The 19,053-nt window shown below is 52.0% G+C and overlaps 1 protein-coding gene across 1 annotated transcript in view; it reads right to left on the bottom strand.

The window, feature by feature from the left end:
• Positions 1-1,624: 1,624 nt before the first annotated feature.
• The window catches only part of SSUH2 (ssu-2 homolog), a 31,402-nt gene continuing 13,973 nt past the window's right edge, over positions 1,625-19,053 (bottom strand). Inside the window, exons 4-12 of the mRNA XM_066351179.1 lie at positions 17,963-18,095; positions 16,699-16,759; positions 15,614-15,738; positions 14,588-14,650; positions 12,813-12,898; positions 11,416-11,508; positions 10,774-10,879; positions 8,290-8,397; positions 1,625-1,773 (exon numbers count right to left, since the gene is read on the bottom strand). Coding sequence (XP_066207276.1) covers positions 1,627-1,773; positions 8,290-8,397; positions 10,774-10,879; positions 11,416-11,508; positions 12,813-12,898; positions 14,588-14,650; positions 15,614-15,738; positions 16,699-16,759; positions 17,963-18,095 — 922 coding nt within the window. The 3' untranslated portion in view covers positions 1,625-1,626. The remainder of the gene's footprint in view (positions 1,774-8,289; positions 8,398-10,773; positions 10,880-11,415; positions 11,509-12,812; positions 12,899-14,587; positions 14,651-15,613; positions 15,739-16,698; positions 16,760-17,962; positions 18,096-19,053) is intronic.

Raw genomic sequence — 19,053 nt, 5'->3', positions numbered from 1 at the left:
CCCCTGGCACCACGAGGCTCTGTCCTGAAGGTACAGAGTGCACCCCAATCCTGCCCTGGGCCTCCCCAGCAAGCGGAGCCTGTGGCATTGGCTGGGGGCAGCATCTGAGACTGGCAGGTTTGCTGTGCTCAAGCATCTCACAGCCTCCGGGTTCCAGCCCCTTTGCTTCTTACTCAACTTTCCCTTGTCTTCCTGCGGCCCCAGGGGAGCAGGACACCCCTCTGAGCACTGCTGCTCCTGTTAGCTAGAACCCCTCTCCCCCAGTGTGCAGGAAGCAGCAACACCCTGAGCAGAAGACTGGGCACCAGGGGTGGGAGTGGCAGGTGACAACGCAGTTGCTCCTTTGAGGAGGATGCCCTGGAGGATGCCCTCCCCAACCGGGTCTGCTGGGTCCACACCTTCCCACCTCATGGGGGACAAGGGCTCGGGCAGAGAACCAAGTGAGGATACAGACTGGCCCTCCTGGGGTGTAGCAATCCCCTTCTGGGTTGGGGGCAGGCACAGTAAAATGACAGGGGCCTCTGATTACACACAACCACCCCTCCCAGAGCCAACTGGACATTCCGTCAGCAGGGTGTCCCCCTCCGGCCACCTAGCCTGGCTGCACCAGTTGGCATCACCTGCACATGACTGGGTGCACTAGTCTGTTTCAGTGGGCAGTCCTAAGGTCTGCAGGTGATGTGAGACCCTGTGCCTATCTAAAAACCACTCTTCCAAGTCTCCCCTTGCATAGGCACCAGGTGAGAGGTCAGCATGTAGACCCTCAGTCCATCCACACTACAGGTTTGCTCTCCCCTTTGGGAACAGCTCTCTAGTTCTTCAGTCAGGGCCTGTCTGAAAGGCACATCCCATGTTGCGAGGAAGCCCAGGCTGCATGGAGAGGCCAAGGGTAGGTGCTCCGGCTGACAGCAGTAGTGGAGGTCCCGGCCACCAGCCACCATCAATCACCAGATCTCTGGGTGAACCAGCCTTCAGATGATTTCAACCCCCTGTCCTTGAACCATCCCAGACTTCATGGAGCAGAGGTGAGGCCCCAGACATCATGGAGCAGGGACAAACCATCCTCATCACGACCATGTCTGAATTCTTGACCCACAGGATGGGAAATAAGATATTTGGATATAAGGTACTAAGGGCCTAAGAGCACTCTTTGGTGTGCATGAAGGGGCAGCCAACTGCGTGCATCTTTAAACATTTCAATAGTGTTCAGCTTGGCAAAGGCTCACACTAGGAGAGGCACCCCGGAGCCCAGACTGACCCGGGGGGGGGGGGGGATGTAACCAAACCACATGCTTAGCTGGAGCATTAGCCTTTGTTTTCTGTCCCTGCCATTTTAACGATTGGCCCTAAAGGCATGTGTGAAGGCGAATTCTTGTGGCTTGAACACAGGATGGATTCCAGCAGAGGGGCTCCAGAAGGACGTGTGGCTAGACAGACGAGAAGCTGAATTCTCCGGACGGACAGACACACCAGGCAGGGTTGGTAAATGGTCGTCCAAAGTAGCCCAGGATAGTGATCTCAGAGACAGCAGGTGTCCTCCCTGGTGAGTGCGAGCAGGCCGAGGGCACAGCGGCCGTGTCAGATAATGGTGCAGCCGCAGCACAGGCCGAGGGCACAGCGGCCGTGTCAGATAATGGTGCAGCCGCAGCAACACCGCTCGGGGTAGTCCGCCACGTACACTCTGTGGTCGGTGCCGTAGATGTAGTAGACACTGGTCTTTCCTCGGTACCAGTAATGAACCTCCGTGAGGGGGATCAGCTCGATGGTCTGGCGCTGAGGAAACAATTGACCAGGACAATGTTCAGCATTCTGCTCAAGCCCCTGGTCTGCTCAGGAGCTGTCGGTAGCTCCCTACTACCTGCAGGATGAAGTTTGTGCTCTGGAGTCAGCATTTTAGCTCCAATCTGATTGTTAGAGGTATGCCCCACTACACTCCTTCACGTACCCTGAGCTCTGGGCCAAACTGAGCCACCATCTGATCCTAGGTTTTAGGAAGTGCAGGCACAGGCCCCTCCAGGGTAGTCATGGGATGTACAGAGAGTCACCAGCCAAATAGGACATCTTCCAGAAACATTAATTTTATGAGATGGGAGTGGTAGATTTAGAAAAAGCTTGCCTGACTGGTGGTGGCTCAGTGCATAGAGCATCAACGTGGGATGCTGAGGTCCCATGCTCGAAACCCTGAGGTCACCAGCTTGAGGGTGGGGTCATGGGCTTGAGCATGGAAACATCAACATGATCCCATGGTCATTGGCTTGAGCCTAAGGTCACTGGCTTGAGCAAGAAGTCACCGGCTCAGCTGGAGCCCCCGGTCAAGGCACGTATGAGAAAGCAATCAATGAGCAACTAAAGTGAAGCAACTGTGAGGTGAAGCTCTTCATCTCTCTCCCTTCCTTTCTCTCTCTCTCAAAAAAAAAAAAAAAAAAAAAAAGGTAGAAGATAAAGTCATTTTTAAAAATTTTACATTACAACAACCATGGACGTATTAGAGAGTCAATTACACAATTTGAATTAAATTTTAAGATAAAACATTGACACCACAGAAATTCCAGAGTTTGGTTGGCTGTTTCAGGTATTTTCTCAGAACCCTCCTGACCCCCCACCATGGTTTTAGAACCTCCTTTGAAGAAAGACTTTCTCAAATATTCCCCTCCTTTTACAAACAGGGAGACCGAGGCCTGTGGGCTCACGTAATTTCTGGAAGATCATCTAGGCTGAGCCCCGTGTCCTTGCCATAGCTGGACTGTTTAATGCTCATGTCTCCTCCTACCTAAGAGCCTGGACACTCACTCCCTCCTACAGGGAGATCCTGAAGTCCTGCATTCTCTGGCCCCTTCTCTGAGCAGTGACTCAATCACCTTCCAAAATCGAGGGGCACTGAACGGAACCAGCAGCCCCTCCCCCCAGGAAGGAACACTGGCCTCCTCCAGAGGCACCCATCCCAGTTAGCTTTTGGTTCTGTTTTGTTATTGACAACTACAGATACAAGTGACATAAAAAAGTTGCCCCTAATCGCTGAAGCAAAGCTTGGTTGGGGACATCCTATGAATTAAACTCTATGTCAGAACCCCCAAGTTCTTCTGCACTGGCTGTTCTCTGTCCCAGAGCCAGGTTTGGAGATCCCAAATGCAGAGGGAGGTGGCATGGCTGGTCCAGGGCCAGACCCTCTTACTCACTAGAAATGCCTTTCCTTAGGAAGAGAGCCCACTCCTGTGGCTGTGGGGGATGGTCCGAGGCCCCGGGGGAAAGGGTGAGACAGGCTGGGGAGGGGATTTGAGAAGCAGCTCCGTATTGCACTGGGGGGAGAAGGTGAGGGGTAGTGTGACGTTGCGGCAGGAGGGGGCGCCAGGGGGAACCAGTCAGGGTGTGAGTTTTCCTCAGAGCTTTCTGTGGAATCCCACACTTTCTTTATCTGGGCCTCAAGTTCCTCATCTGTGAATTGGGGATAAAACTTCTATGTCACAGAGTTGTTCAGACAACCAATGAGACTGTGAGGCTGAGTTTTCTCCACGTGCCAGAAACTGGTCTCCAAGTGGTCATTTTGGAAATAAAGGGTAGAAGACTTCTCTTGACATTTTTATACAGAGGACCCAAGACGGAATTCCAAGGCAAGAGCTGATGGAAGCCCACACCACTGCTCAGAAAGCCGGACAGCGGTGTCAGGGCCGCTCTCATTTCCAGACTATTCTTCTAAGATCAGAGAGCACAGCAGTACCACCCACCACACCCTCCACCACCCACCACCACCCACCACCACCCTCCACCACCCTCCACCACCCACCACCACCCTCCACCACCCACCACCACCCTCCACCACCCTCCACCACCCTCCACCACCCACCACCACCCTCCACCACCCACCACCACCCTCCACCACCCTCCACCACCCACCACCACCCACCACCACCCTCCACCACCCACCACCACCCTCCACCACCTGCTTCTGATTCAACTGGTCTCCGAGTCTGAGGCCACCCATGGGTCAGCACATCAATTAACATCAAGCGGTTATCTTGTAACCACCGTTTATCTGTCTGTCCCCCTTGGTCACGACCCTGTCCCAGGACTGGGAATCGGGGTCCAGTGTCATGATGCTGCAGTCCACTCTCTAACTTCTCAGGCCTAAACAAAGTATCAGCATGAATCTTTGTCTACAGACCCAGGACCAAAGGGAAATTTGGGAAAATGATCAAGAGACATGGCCTCTTCACCCGTTATGTTCCCTTTTAAAGAAAAGTGTGCAGCTTCTCCTGTTTTCCCCTCCCTGCTCCAGGGCTGGTCCACAGACGGCTTGAGTTGCCCGAGACAGGACAGTGCATTGGGGGGAAGCCCCAGGAGACCAGGCTCCAGACTAGCGCTGCCCACCCAGCTCTAGATCTCAGCATTCACTGCCCATCTTTGGGCCTCAGTTTCCCCAGCTGCCAAATGAAGAGTCCAAAAAGGATTTGAATTGTTTGTCTCCAAAGCGAAGAGTCCTGGGATAACCATGAGTGTCCCACAAGCTGCCGAGTCATGTCTTTATCCTCCTCCCTGTTCCCTCAGGATGTGGGGTCTCCACTGGGACCCATACACAGGCCACTCATACTGAAGAGAGAGCTTCCTGAGACCCATCCAGGGGTCTTTCATGTACACTGTTCTGTCCCACGTGGGTTCCCCCGAATCTGCCTCTACAAGCTCTGCTGCTCTCGTCTCAGCCTTCCTCCTCTGAGTCCCGTCCTTGGGCTGTGGAACCCACCTCCCCCTGGCAGCAAGGACTTGGGAGGTTGTGCCAATGACTGGATGGTGCTGAAGAATGAAAGCCATGCTGGCTTACCTACAGGACGGTCTGAGGTGGGCTGACGCTCAGAGCTTCCCTGGGGTTGGGCAGAGGCTGGGCCATCGCCAGCACTGCACCCTTGTGTGGCCTCCCCCGCTCCCTCTCCAGCTCCACGGGTTCTCCTGGGAGCCCTTCCAGAATAAATGACAAGCCAACAACCCTCATCTCAGATCTGCTTCTGCAGAGCCTGACCTAAGGCGAGGTCCAACACTGCTCATTTCATCCAATCATTGGCACAACCTCCCAGGTACTTTCTGCCTGGGAGAGAGGTGGGTTCCATAGCTCAAGGACAGGACTCATGAGGCCCAGGGATGGAAGAAAGAAGCTCAAAGCCACGAATGTGCATCTGAGCTGATAAGCAGGCCCTAATCTGGTAAACAAGTTATTCTTGCAGTGTCTGGCCCAGGAAAAATGTCTTCACCAGCTGATACCCCTTCAAGTCTACAGTGACTTCCAAAGAGTTACTTGTGTCTCTTGAATACAGAGAATAACATCTGGCTTGGAGTTAGCAAACTCAGGTTCTACTCCTGGGCTCTTCCACTAAGAAGCTGTGTGAGCATGGGCAGATCGCTTCCACTCCCTGCACCCTCTCTGCTTTATTGGAAAACTCTTAAGTTTTTACTAGACCAGGGATAGCCTATGATGGCCAACTGGCCAAAGCAGGGCCATTGGCCCATACAGTGTCTTAGCATTTTTAAAAATTTCATTGTCAGGCCCTGGCCGGTTGGCTCAGCGGTAGAGCGTCAGCCTGGCGTGCGGGGGACCCAGGTTAGATTCCCGGCCAGGGCACATAGGAGAAGCGCCCATTTGCTTCTCCACCCCCCCCCTCCTTCCTCTCTGTCTCTCTCTTCCCCTCCCGCAGCCAAGGCTCCATTGGAGCAAAGATGGCCCGGGCGCTGGGGATGGCTCCTTGGCCTCTGCCCCAGGCACTAGAGTGGCTCTGGTCGCAACAGAGCGACACCCTAGAGGGGCAGAGCATCGCCCCCTGGTGGGCAGAGCGTCGCCCCCTGGTGTGGATCCCGGTCGGGCGCATGCGGGAGTCTGTCTGACTGTCTCTCCCCATTTCCAGCTTCAGAAAAATACAAAAAAAAAAAATTTCATTGTCAATATTGAAAAGTTAGAAGGTTTCATATAAAAATCTGGACTTCAAAAGGTCTGAAATGTTTGCCTCTGCACCTTCATGAAGTTGATGGTAGCTGGCTCCTGGATAAGGGGCCTCTCATCCGTTACTGCCTGGCTCTGGTAGGCTATTGAGTTTGCAGCATCTCAATACCATGATTTCTGACATTCACTCCAGCTCTGGGATGGTCATTTATTAACTTAAAATTAAATGCATCCTTCTCTCTTCCACAAATAGGGGACATGAACAGAGAGAGAAGGAGAGATACGCATTGCAAAGGAGACAGGAGGAACAGGGGCATTTTGATCACTGGGTTACAAGAAAATTGTCTCTAATCAGAGCATGGTATTGGCAGGAAAACAGGCACAAAGATCACAGATGGAACAGACAGAGAGCCCAGAAATAAAATCACATGTATATGGGCAAATAATTCTCAGCAAAGGAGTAGAAAACACATAATGGAGAAAAGGAAGCCACTTCAGTAAACGGTGCTGGGAAAACTGGAAAGCCACATGCAAAAGAAGGAAACTGGACTACAGTTTGTCACCATTCACAAAAGCTAATTCAAAATGGATCAAAGACCTAAATAGAAGTCCTGAAACAATAAACTACACAGAAGAAAACAGGTCTTAAACTTATGCACCTTGGTCTTAGACAGGATCTTATGAATTTGACCCCAAAGGCAAACTAAGTAAAGGCAAAAATAAATGAATGGGACTATATCCAACTAAGAACATCTGCACAGAAAAAGAAACCAACAACAAAGCAAAAAGGCAGCCAACCAAATGGAAGAAGATATTTGCAAACAATACCACCAATGAGGAATTAATAATTAAAAAAAAAAATATATATATATATATATCACACAACTCAATAACAAAAATAAAAAAAAAAAAGATCTAATTGAAAAGTGGGCAGAGGACCTGAGCAGACACCTCCCCTAGTAAGACATACCAATGGCCAACAGATACATGAAAAGATGCTCAACTGCACTAGCTATTAGGGAAATACAACTCAAAACCACAATGAGATACCACCTCACACCTGCTTGAATGGCTATTCTAATAGCAAAACAGGGAAACAACCACATGTCCTTCACTAGAGGACTGGATAAAGAAGACACAGTTCATGTGTACAATGGGATACTACTCAGCCAAAAGAGAAGATAAAATACTGCCACTTGTGCCAACATGGATGGATCCTGAGAACATCATGCCAAGCAAATTAGGTCAGACAGGAAAAGTCAAGAGCCATATGCTCTCACTCATATGTGGGATATAAAACTGAAAGCAAAAAATGAACAAATCAACAAAAACTCAAAGACAGACCACAGTATGGTCATTACTGGGGGGGCGGGGGGGGGAGAAGAGGGTGAACATGGCGACAGAAGGAGGCCAGACTTTGGGTGGTGTGCACACGATGCAATAAATATATCATGTATTATAGAACTGTACACTTGAAATCTATATCATATTATTAACCAGTCTCATTCCAATGACCTTAATAAAATTTTAAAAAAGAAAAAGAAAATTGTCTCATCCTTACAAATCCCTCTGAGGCCATTTAAACATTTCTTTCCCACAGGTGAGAAACTGGACTTCAAAGTGGAGGAAGTATGTGGCCCATGACTGGGTTAGGATGCCAGAGAACCAGGATCTGAGCCCAATCTGCAAGACTCCAGCTCCCCTCACAGACCCCCTCACAAAACTGGCGCTGGGCATTGCCTATTCAAACCCATAGGTTATAGCAGCTTCCAGCCAGTAGCTGCTGTGAATGCCGAGCCTGGGGACACAACCTGCACCACTGCCCCCTAGTGTCCAACAGGATACAGCACCGAAGCAACCTGGTCCTGGCCTCCACCTCACCTCTGCCCATGGGAGGATTAGGGAAGACTGGCTTGGGACTTGGGAAGTACCCTGAGGGGCAGGACACTGGGTTCTCACCCTGCCTAAGATTTCCCTTACCCTCTCTGAATACAGGGAGGTGCAGATCCAAACCACACTGAGACACGTTCCTGCTTGAAACCCTGCAATAGCTTCCTGCCACTCTCGGGATAAAAGTCCAAACCTCTCACCACGGACTGTGTGACCTGCTTTGCTGGCTGCCTCCCACCACCCTGGCCTCAGATCAGTCCCCAGTACTCCCCCTGTTCCTCAGGCTGGGGACCCCCCTCCCCATCACCACCCCTGTAGCTGACTCTTCCTCACCCTTCCTCCCTGCCACTCCCAGGAAGGAGCCCCCAGCAGAGGGAATATCCCATTTCCTCCCTTATGTGACCAGAGGGACAGTGTCCTTGGAGCCCCCACCAGGCCCCAGAAGCCTCGAGTCCCAACAGCCCCAGGCCCCGGCTCACCTGCTGCAGGATGCGGGCTCTGGAGGCCAGCGTGGCGCTGTGCTGGGCAATGCCCCGCTGTGAGGCCAGAGAGATCTCCCGCAGGGGGAAGTCCACAAGGGGGTACACCTGGGGAGAGAGACGCACCCTCTCACCACCCTGACCAAGGGCCAGCACCTGAAACTTGGCGATTGATTTCTGGTGGACGGAGAGCGAGCCAGATTGGGAGGGTCCGAGGCCACGCAGCAAGCGGTGGGAACTGTGTAAGCTCCACAGACCTTTCATTACCAGTTTGTTGGTACTCCTCCACCTGCTGCCCACTCGGGTCACCAGCCGGCCTCTGAGGCTGCCTGACTTCACCTGCTGCCCCCTCGGGTCACCAGCCGGCCTCTGAGGCTGTCTGACTTGGGTGGGGTGCAGGGCCTTCCAGAGGGCTGACGCCTGCCGGCAGCCTTTAGGAAGCCTCAGTGATCAGAGCAAAGAAAAGATACTAAGAAATATTATTCAGCCATAAAAAGGAAAGAAGACCTGACATTTCGACTTTAAGGGTATTATGCTAAGTAGAGTAAGTCAGACAGAGAAAGACAAATACCATATGTTCTCACTTGTCTGTGGAATCTAAAAACACAAAACAACCAAACTCAAATATAGCGAATAGAGTGATGGTTGCCACAGGCTGGGATAAGGGATGAATGAATTGTTTTGGGGGGGGAGGGTGTCAAAAGGTACAAACTTCCAGTTATAAAATAAGTCCCAGGGATGTAAGGTCAGCATAGCGACTATAGCAAATACTACTATGTTGGATATTTGAAAATTGCTAAGAGAATAGCTCTGAAAAGTTCTCATTATAAGAAAATCATCTAGCCTGACCAGGCGGTGGCATAGTGGATAGAGCATTGGAATGGGATGAGGAAGACCCAGGTTTGAGACCCCAAGGTCACCAGCTTGAGCAGAGGCTCATCTGGTTTGAGCAAAAGCTCACCACTTGGACCCAGGTCGCTGGCTTGAGCAAGGGGTTACTCAGTCTGCTGAAGGCCTGCGGTCAAGGCACATATGAGAAAGCAATCAATGAACAACTAAGGTGTCGCAACGAAAAACTAATGATTGATGCTTCTCATTTCTTTCCGTTCCTGTCTGTCTGCCCCTATCTATCCCTCTATCCCTCTCTCTGACTCTCTCTCTGTCTAAAAAAAAAGAAAGAAAAATCATCTAACTATATATGATGTGCATGTTGACTAGACTTCTTAAGGTGATCATTTTACAATACATAATATATCAAATCATTGGGGAAGGAAAAGGAAGGAGGAAGAGAGAAGGAGGCCGAGACCCTAACCCTCTCAGAGAAAACAGCGTGAAGACCCATAAAGACCAAGTTCCCTGCCAAGGCCCAAAGCAGACTTGGCCAATCTTTTCTGGAAAGGGCCACGTTCCAGGCTTTGTGGGTCATAGGAGATCTGTCTCAAGTACCTGATCCTGCCTTTCCAGCACAAAGCCAGCCACAGACAACACATAAACCAAAAGGCCTGGCTCTGTTCCAGTATGACTTTACTTATAAGAGCAGGCCGGTTGCTGAGGTCGCCGGTTCAAAACCCTGGGCTTGCCTGGTCAAGGCACATATGGGAGTTGATGCTTCCTGCTCCTCCCCCCCTTCTCTCTCTGTCTCTCTCCTCTCTCTCTCTCTCTCTCCCCCCCTCTCTCCTTTCTAAAATGAATAAATAAATAAATAAATAAATAAATAAATAAATAAATAAATAAAAATTTTAAAAAAAAGAAGTTATTTAAAAAAAAAAAGAGCAGGCCGGGGGCTGGAGTTTGCCAACCCCTGGCCAACAGGACGCTCCCTGATCTGGCTGCTGGCACTTCTCCTGTCTTAGCTCCTCATTCTGCCTGGCTTACTGCCCTCAGCCACACTGCTCCCTGCTGCTCTTCAAGGTCTCTGCCATGCCGTGCCCTCTGCTGGACACCTTCCCTCCAGTGGCCTCACAATCCACCCCCTCCCTGCACTGCATGCAGGTCTTGGCCCAATCCTCCCTGCCCCCACTGCTGAAACAACACTCTCAACCCTTCCTGTCTTCTCACCCTGGCTGCATCATTCTCAGTGATGCTCACTGCCACCTGACATTGTGGTGAAATGTTATCTTCTCCCTCACTGGACCGTGAGATCTACGAGGCAGGAGTTTTGTTGGACAATACCCCCTGGGCCCAGACGGTGCCTCATACAAAAGGAGGTCTCCAAGTATGTGGAAAAGAGGAAGGAGGAAAAAGGAGGAAGAGGAGGGAAGAGGGCGAGGGAGGAGGGGGAAGGAGGGAGGAAAAGGAGAAGAAAGGTCCAGTACGTGAAATTCAAGGGAGAACTGGCCCCACGGGTCCCAGATGCCTCTGTCCTCTTGGGGAAGCTCTGTTCCCTCCCAGCCTGTCTCTCTAAATAAATGAGCCCCCACGGAAAGCCAGAAGAGCCAGAAGAGGAGCCCAGCTTCCAGGGGGTGCTCGCAAAGCGCTCCTTACCACCGTGTTTTCATCCCTAAAGAGGTTTTCTCCTTTGGCTTTAGCTAGGAGCTCCCCAGGGCAGTTCAACTGATGCTCAGACACAAACTCAAACAGGCTGTTTTTCCTGGAAGTGAAGAGGATGAGGGACAATTAAGAGCATGGGTTTGAAATTAGACAGAACTGAGCTGCAGGGCTGGTGTGAGTACAGGTGGGACCCGGGGAAAGTTCAGTTCTTTCTCCTCTCTGGGCCTCAGCCTGGTCGGTTGTAACTTGGGAAGCTGGTAAAGCACTGACAGCGCCCTTCTATTCCCTCGTTTCATCCTTACCTGTGAAGTGCTTAGCAAAGTGCCCGACAGGAGAAGCCCACAAGGCCTGGGAACTTAGGACACAGGACACCCAGGTGCTGAGTGACTGCTGCACTGGACAGGGGTGATGTCAGAACGTGAACCCAGGTCTGTTCTAAAGCCCACCAGCATCCCACCCCCCATGCTGCCTCTTCCCGGGGTCTCTCCCTTTCCAAGTAGCTTTAAGCCCATTTTCCCCCGGCAGGTGCCTGGACTAGAAAAGCCCCACCCACATTGAGTTTCTCTGCAGAAACCGGTGCAGGCCACATCCCCCAGCTCCTGCCGCTGGGCCACCCATGGAGACATAGCCACCTACCACATGATGACCAGCTGGATGAAGTGCAGCAGTTTCTTTTCCCCTTTGCAGGTGGCACAGGTCTTGTTCCCCCTCCCTGAGCACGTGCTGCACCTGAGAGGGACACACCGTCAGTACCACTCATACTCACGGGGCCCTGGTGGCTTCTGAAGGTCACCATCCCCAAACCCTTCCTCAGAGAGGGGGACTGGGTGGCATGGATGGCTTCCACCCGCCCACCATCTAGACGCCTTGTTTCCGGTGGCAGCACCCGACTTGCCTTTGGAGACCATTCTTCTCGCACCCAGTTTATATGGTTCAGGGGCTTGCCCCCACCCCTTCCATGACCAGCTTGGGACCTCGGCCTGGCCAGTCAGCTTATTCCAGCTCCCTGACCACAGTGGCTGACACAAAAATGGGCACATGACCCAGTGCAATGAGATCCGCCCTAGAACTTTTGTTGACACTTTCAAAACAAAGGACATCCTTTTTCTATTGGTTATTATGCTTAAAGCTGCGGGTGGTCCCCTCTGCCACAGCAAGAGACAGCCTGCCGGAGAATAAAACCAACACAAAGGAAAACATAGTGAGGAATACAGATTCCTGGTGCCACTGTTTAAGAACCTGCATCCAGCTATACCTGAAGCCATCCCAGAAATACACTCCTGGACTTCTCTGTTACATGGGACTACACATTTATTTTGCTGAAGCCAGTTTGACTTGGATAGCTCCCATTTGTAAATGAAAGAAACCTAGTTTCTTTCCCCCTGAAAGACCTTCTCTACCAATCACAGGTGGCAGGTCCACCAAAGCTTGGCCATCTGGTTTGTTAGAAGGATGCCCTGGGCCTCAAAGAGCTAAAAGTATCTTTAACCAGCACAACTTTAAATAGTTTCACTCCTCATGGTTTCCTGTTTTCCTTTTAAGATTTATAAATGCATTAAAAGACATGATTTACAAAATGCAATGCCCCTCTATTTCAAAGCCTGGTGAGCAGAGATGAAAATTTGTTGATTGTTTAATCAAACAACCAACCTTTCTTCACTCCTCCTCCGTTCACAACTGCAATGAGTTAAAAATTAGGGTTTGCCCAGGTCCAGATCCTCAGAGAGTTAGAATCTCACCTTGAGTAGTTTTCTATAATCACTCCCCACCCCCTATGTGAGCAAGACGAGGTTTCTTCTCCTTAAACTGCCCCCCTTCCTGACTGCAGTGCCTGCTCCTTACACCTGACCCACAGATTGCTTGATGAGTTCCAGAAATATCAGGCCTCAAGAAAAGCCCGCCCACTCCACAAGCATTTACCAAGCACCTACTATGCACAGGGGTCTGGGGACATAGGACTGGCAAGACAGACTGGGCAGCTGATCGCCTTCCAAACAGGCAGACAGTAAAAAGCCAGGGAGGCCTGCTCATACCTGTGCCTGCCAGACCCTGAGCACATCTGACACCTCCGGAGCTGCTTGGCTCTGCGTTTGGCTCCGCTGCAGGAGGGGCATCTCACCTGCGGACACACCACGGCCTCAGCAACCCCCGGCCTCCCGGGAAGCGGTGCAAAAACCATCCCAAGACCTGGTTCAAACCCCAGTCTGGTGACTCTGAGCAAGTGCCTTCCTCTCCCTGGGCCTCCGCCCCTTCATTGTGAAAAGGGAGGGTTGGACGGAGGGTATCTTAGGGCCCCTCCAGTTGTCCTTTCAAAGACTCTACATCCTAACATCCCTGGGACATCAGCCTCTCCTGCTCCTCACTAATCCCCCGTGGGCCCTGAAACTGTCCCCCAACCAAATGTGGCCAGAGGAAGCAGGAGGAGGCAGCCTGCCTGGGGACTTGGTGTTGGAGACATCTCACTCGCAAAGGCCCCAGCGGTGGCTCAGGGTGGGCTCCAGGGGAAGCCCGAGGGAGGAGGGAGAGCAGGAGTAGGGGTGCGGGAAGGCACAGAGACCCCCTCAGGGAGGGGCTCTGGGGGAGCCAGGAGGAGGGGAACGGCAGGAGGGAAGGCACAGAATAGGCAGATAGATGGGGCATGGCCCACAGCTGGCCCCGCCGGAGCTCAGGGGGCAGAGGAGCAGGCTCGCAGCGGGTAGAGGAGCGAGCGCACCGCATGTGGAGGGGAGGCACCAACAGGAGGGAATGGCAGGCAGGCGGGTATAAAGATGGAGGAAGACAGGCTCAGAGTCGCAAGTGGTCAGTGTGTGTCCAAAGGGATAGGTGTAAATGGGCACAGCTAAGAACACATGAGGGGCTCGGTGCTACTCCTGGGATGATTAGTATTGCTGAAAGCTGTTATAAAAAGGCTGAGGACACCAGAGCCTGCTGTGTGCTTTGGGGTCTATACTGAGTCAAAGAGTGTCCCCTCCCTTCTCCCCACCAAAACTTACATCCAACAGAACTTCAGAACACGACCTCATTTGGAAACAGTCTTTGCAAGTGGCATTAGTTAACATGAGGTCATCTGGACTGGCATGGGCCCTAAATGCAATGACTGGTATCCTCAGAAGGAAGTCATGAGGACACACAGAGACACATGTGGAGGTAGCCATGTGAGGACGGAGCAGAGACTGCAGTGATGCAGCTACAAGCCAAGGAGTGCCAGCAGCTGCCGGCAGCTCAGGGGATGGCTTCTCCCTCGGGGCCTCCAGAAGAAACCCACCCTGCTGACATCCTGATTTTGGACGTCCAGACGGCAGGACTGGGAGAGAATACATTTCTCTTGTTTTAAGCCACCCACTTCATGGTAATGTATGACAGTGGCCCTCAGAAATGCACACAGGCCCCATCTACTTTGTCTTAGAAGCCCTGTGAACTTCACCTTCTCAGCACTCATCACCCTGCACTGCAAGGGCTAGTCACGCTCAGTCTCTCCCACAGATAGGGGGTCCCCGACAGGAAGGACCCCAGGCCTTAGTCCTCTCGCTGGGCCTAGTGCCAAGCAGGTGCTCAATGAGTGTTCATAGATAGATGAGAAAAGAAGAGAAAAATTAAAATCAGAAACCATCAAAGTGAAATGGGCCTGTACAGACCACCCAATCCAACTTTCCCATTTGACAGATGGAAAAATGGAGGCCCCGCAGGAGAATGACTTGGCTGTGGTCACACTGGTCATGTGGGGAGCCCCAGGCCCCCAGCCCAGCCCCCTGTCCCCATGGAGCCACTCTGCCTGTGCTACACTTACCAACAGCCAAACAGGACTCACCATGCCGGCCCCATGGCAGCCGCTGCACTTGTAGCGTCCTCGCCCGTGGCATTTGTGGCACTCCTGAGGGCGAAACACTCTCCCTGGATCTCGTTTCTCAGATGCCTACAGTTTTACCGCCTCCAACTCACCCCCGCCCCCACCATGTCACCATCCCAAATAGTGGTGCCGCCATTCAGAGCCAGAGGGGGAAGAGGGTCATTCCCACTTCACCATGATTCCAAAGGGCCTTGAATGCCAAGCCCAGGAGCTCATGTGACCATTTTCCCAGAGCCCAGCCCAGTCTGTCCTGGATGCTAAGAAGGGGACACGTCCTCTCCAAGAACCATGTCCTAGCTCACGCTCCCAGACTAAACCACCAAGGCTGATGTCCTTCGCACAGTAAGTAGCCAAAGTGGTCTCAGGGAATAGAAGCCATAAGAAATGGACCGCATTTTTGTGAAAGGCAGTGAGCTAGCTACTGGGATTTAATCACTGGACCAAAATAGCTTTTTCTCTCTCAAGAAAAGAATGGACACGTTGTTGAGCTCTCCGAGTCCTCTCCACCTCACAATGCTATGCCAGCACGGGGAGAAGTACACGCTTGAGTCAAGATCCAAAGTGGAAACAGAACAGGTAAACTGTCTCGTGCTCTTGTCACACATTAGGCTACCCTTGCTTCGTGTCGTGGTTATGCTTCTGTAAAACAGGACAGAAGTTAGATTCTGCTCCCCTACTGACTGACGTCAGTGAAAACCCCAACAACGTTTCACTTTATATGTTTCATTCAACACTTCAGCCGTTGACTGGCAGCCAAAGGGGAAACAATGCATAAACACTCAGATGGTTTAGGAATGTGAATGTTCACTATTTAAAGCTGGTGACAATTTTGGTAAATGGTACCATTCTTTGGCTATGTGAATAGACAAGAAATAAACCAACAGGCTGGATTTGGTGTTTCCTTTCTAAAAGAATAATGTTTCAGGAAACCCACAACCCCTGGAAAAGCAACTCAGGGAAAAGGGCGTGTTACAATAACCTTGTTACCTTGACCAATGACGAGTGAGGAACTTGGAACTTCCTGGTGTCTTCCTGAAACATCGGGGGAACCTGGACCTTGATGTCCCAAAGCCTGGGGGAGGTCCCTCTTCGTGGCCCATCTACCAAGTGCTCTGACACAGAAGTGGATCATTGTAAGGACAACAAACAGCTGTTAGGACAAGCTTTCATTTATTCAGCAGATAGTAAGGGGCCCTCACTTGGTGCTGTACATTAGGCGAGACCCTGGGGCTACAGGAAGGGTGGATAAGAGTCCTCTTGGGATTTGTAGTTAAGCACCCAAGGTTTAGGGTTGAAGGGACTTGGGTTTGACCTCTGGTTCTTCTACTTCCTGTCTGTGTAACTCCAGACAAGTTACTTTACCTCTCTAACCTTCAATTGTCTCATCTCTAAAATGGGGATAATAGTGAAAATTACATAGAAGAAGGCATTTAAATGCTTAGCAGAGGGCCAGTATCATCCCTATTGTCTCCATCCCTACCTTCTCCCTCCTCCTCCTCCATTCAAGGAGACAGGCACAGCTACAACCAAGACGGTAAGTGCTTTGGACAAGAGTCACAGAAAGGGCTCTGAAAACCCGGAAGACTGACTCATTCTGCTGGGGTGGGGCGAGCGGCAGGAGAAGAAATTCTGAAAGGCTTCAAAAAAGAGGCGATTTGTGAGCTGGTCATGAAGGATGAACCAAAGTGGTCAGCAGAGGAAACAGGTGGGGTATAGGGCTTCATGGGGTTCAGCAGGAGGCAGGATGGCACAGTGAACAGGGGCCGGGGGTGGCCTGGGAGGCAGGCTGCCCAAGCACACGCCCCCTGGATCATCTAGCGCCGGTCACAGCGCCACCTGCAGCCAAAGGCAAGCGCTACACTTTCTCAGGACCTTCTGCAAACCATTTTCTGGACTAGAAGCAGTTGCTAAGATCAGCACTGGGAAGTCTCTGAAGGAAAGCCCACCCCCGCGTTTTACAGGGGACAGGGAAACCAAGGCGCTGAACAGAAAAAGCATCTCATTCAAGGCTTATGGCTAAGACTAGCCCCTGCCACGTTGGCTCCCAATTAAACTGATTTCAGACAACTCACTAGTAAAAGGTTGAAAAGTCCATTCACTTATCCTGGATTCGCTGAAAGTCTCCAGTCGATACTACAGAGAAAAAGACAGCATATTCACACTCGTGCCCTTTAGGAAGACAGAGCATTATGCAAAAAGAGAAAGCCTCCTCCTGCCAGGCTCAGTGGGGAAACCAAAAGGTCTCACACATGGCACAGCGGGCTGCTTAGAACAGGCCAGCAACACAATTTCGGGTCCAGGTGCACCTGCCTGTCTGCAGGGAGGCCATTCGCCCCTGGAAATCTCACCTGACAGGCTCACGAGAGCAATTTCAGTTCCCCATTTTGTTACACAAAGAAATGTTCCAAGAGGCAAATTTTGGAGCATCAGTTGCCTCTGACAGATGGAGGTCTCTGGAATCCACTGCCCTAAGGGCCGCCTTGGAAGGAAGTCATCTGCCAGACTTCAAGTTCCTCCTTCTTGATCTTCATCCACGGAATCAAACCGGGAAGGTATCTCAGATGTCCCCTGGCTCCTCTTTTTTCATGTGAGGAAGCGGAGACTCAGAGAGGTCGGTTAACTTGCCCAGGGCCACACAGCTACACAGGGTCCCTGCTCTAACCAGTTCCCACAAGGCTGGTCTGATTTCTGTGTGATTGTGTGCTGGCCAGAGGATCACTGTGCCAGTGACACTAGGAAACGTGAACCTAGATGCTGTCCCTTGGCCCTCTCAGTGCAGAAGGTGACATAGGTGCTGTTGTCCCGGTTGTGATCCCAGTGTAGGATTTCCCTGGAGCGTCAGGCCTCGGTCATGAATAAATGAGCCCTTGGCCCAGACGTGACTTGGGGCAGGCAGAGGACACGGATGGAGGGGCGCAGATGGACCTCCCTCAGCTCACCCGTGTAAACGCGGGTCAGCCTTGTGTTTGAGAACATGGCTTTGGCGCCAGCAAACCTGAGTTTGAATCCCAGCTCAGTCACTTCTAGCTGCGTATTTTTGGGCTTGTACCTTCACCTCTCTAAACGTCCAACTCCTCCTCTACCAGTGACAGTTCCCCCCACCACGGAGGCAGCTGTGAGGATGGGGTGAGACACGTATGTAGCATGCTTTACACGATATCTAGCACATTCGAGCTTCTCCATGATGACTGATAATAATTACTCCTTGTACTATTACTCAGAATGCAGACCAGAGAGGTCGCAGAAGAGACTTCAGCGTCACCGCCATTCGTACACACTGCCCTCCGGACCCTCCTCTCCCTCTGCCCCGCCCCGGCCCGCCAGGCCGGCCCTTACCCTGCACAGGATCTGCTGCCTCAGCTCCTGGATGATGAGGTCGCTGGCGGCTGAGCTGCCGTAGCAGCATTTGGAGTTCACGAAGCTGAGGAGGGCTTCACGCGCCACCTCCTCCGTCACCAGGGGGACTCTTCTGGGGACCGAGCAGAGAGACGGGTCTGGGAGGGTCCTTGGGCTCCTCCGGGCCGGGCAGCCCTCCCTGTGTGGACGGGAGACTGGCCCGCAGCCTGGGAGAGCACTCCTCCAGCCAGGGAGGCCCCTGGGCAAAGGGACTGTGGGAGCAGAGGCCGGTGGGAAAGCGGCAGGTCTTCTAGGGCAGTGGTCCCCAACCTGCTTTGGGCCACGGACCGGTTTAATGTCAGAAAATATTTTCACGGACCAGCATTTAGGGTGGGACGGATAAATGTATCACGTGACCGAGACAAGCGTCAAGAGTGAGTCTTAGATGTAACAGAGGGAATCTGGTCATTTTTAAAAATAAAACATCGTTGAGACTTAAATATAAATAAAACGGAAATAACATAAGTTATTTATTCTTTGTCTGTGGACCGGTACCAAATGGCCCACGGACCGGTACCGGTCCACAGCCCGGGAGCTGGGGACCACTGTTCTAGGGGACAGTAGAACGTGTCAGCGGAAGTGTGGAGGTCAGGAGGAGGGCTGATAAAATCTCAGAACTCCAAAAATAAAAACCCCCTAAAGATGAACGATGCCCTTTCACAGATGAGGAAAACTGACAGCCAGAGAAGACATCACACAGCTAGAGGCAGAATTAGGCTAGACGAGGTTCCTGCCCTCAGGGAACTTGATCTCAGCCACAGGAGCTGTGAGCAACTTCACAGGAACCACAGCCAAGAACCGCCCGACAGCTGTGCCCACAGCTCCTGGCTCACCATGAGAGCCCACTAGATCAGGTGGCAGCCAGGAGGGAGGCAGACCACCGGCCCCCTCCTCAGCCTTCTCACTGGACTCCTCCCCCTCCCGCTGGAAACTCCCGAGGCCCAGCTGCCAGGTCCCCTCCTTAGGGAAGCCCTCCTGCCCAACTCCTCCTGTAAGCAGGAGCCCTCTCCTCCTTCCTCCCCTCACTTCTC

The sequence above is a fragment of the Saccopteryx leptura genome, chromosome 10, assembly GCF_036850995.1.
Source record: "Saccopteryx leptura isolate mSacLep1 chromosome 10, mSacLep1_pri_phased_curated, whole genome shotgun sequence".
In the NCBI taxonomy this organism is placed as follows: domain Eukaryota; kingdom Metazoa; phylum Chordata; class Mammalia; order Chiroptera; family Emballonuridae; genus Saccopteryx; species Saccopteryx leptura.
This window is presented reverse-complemented; position numbering and strand designations above follow the sequence as displayed.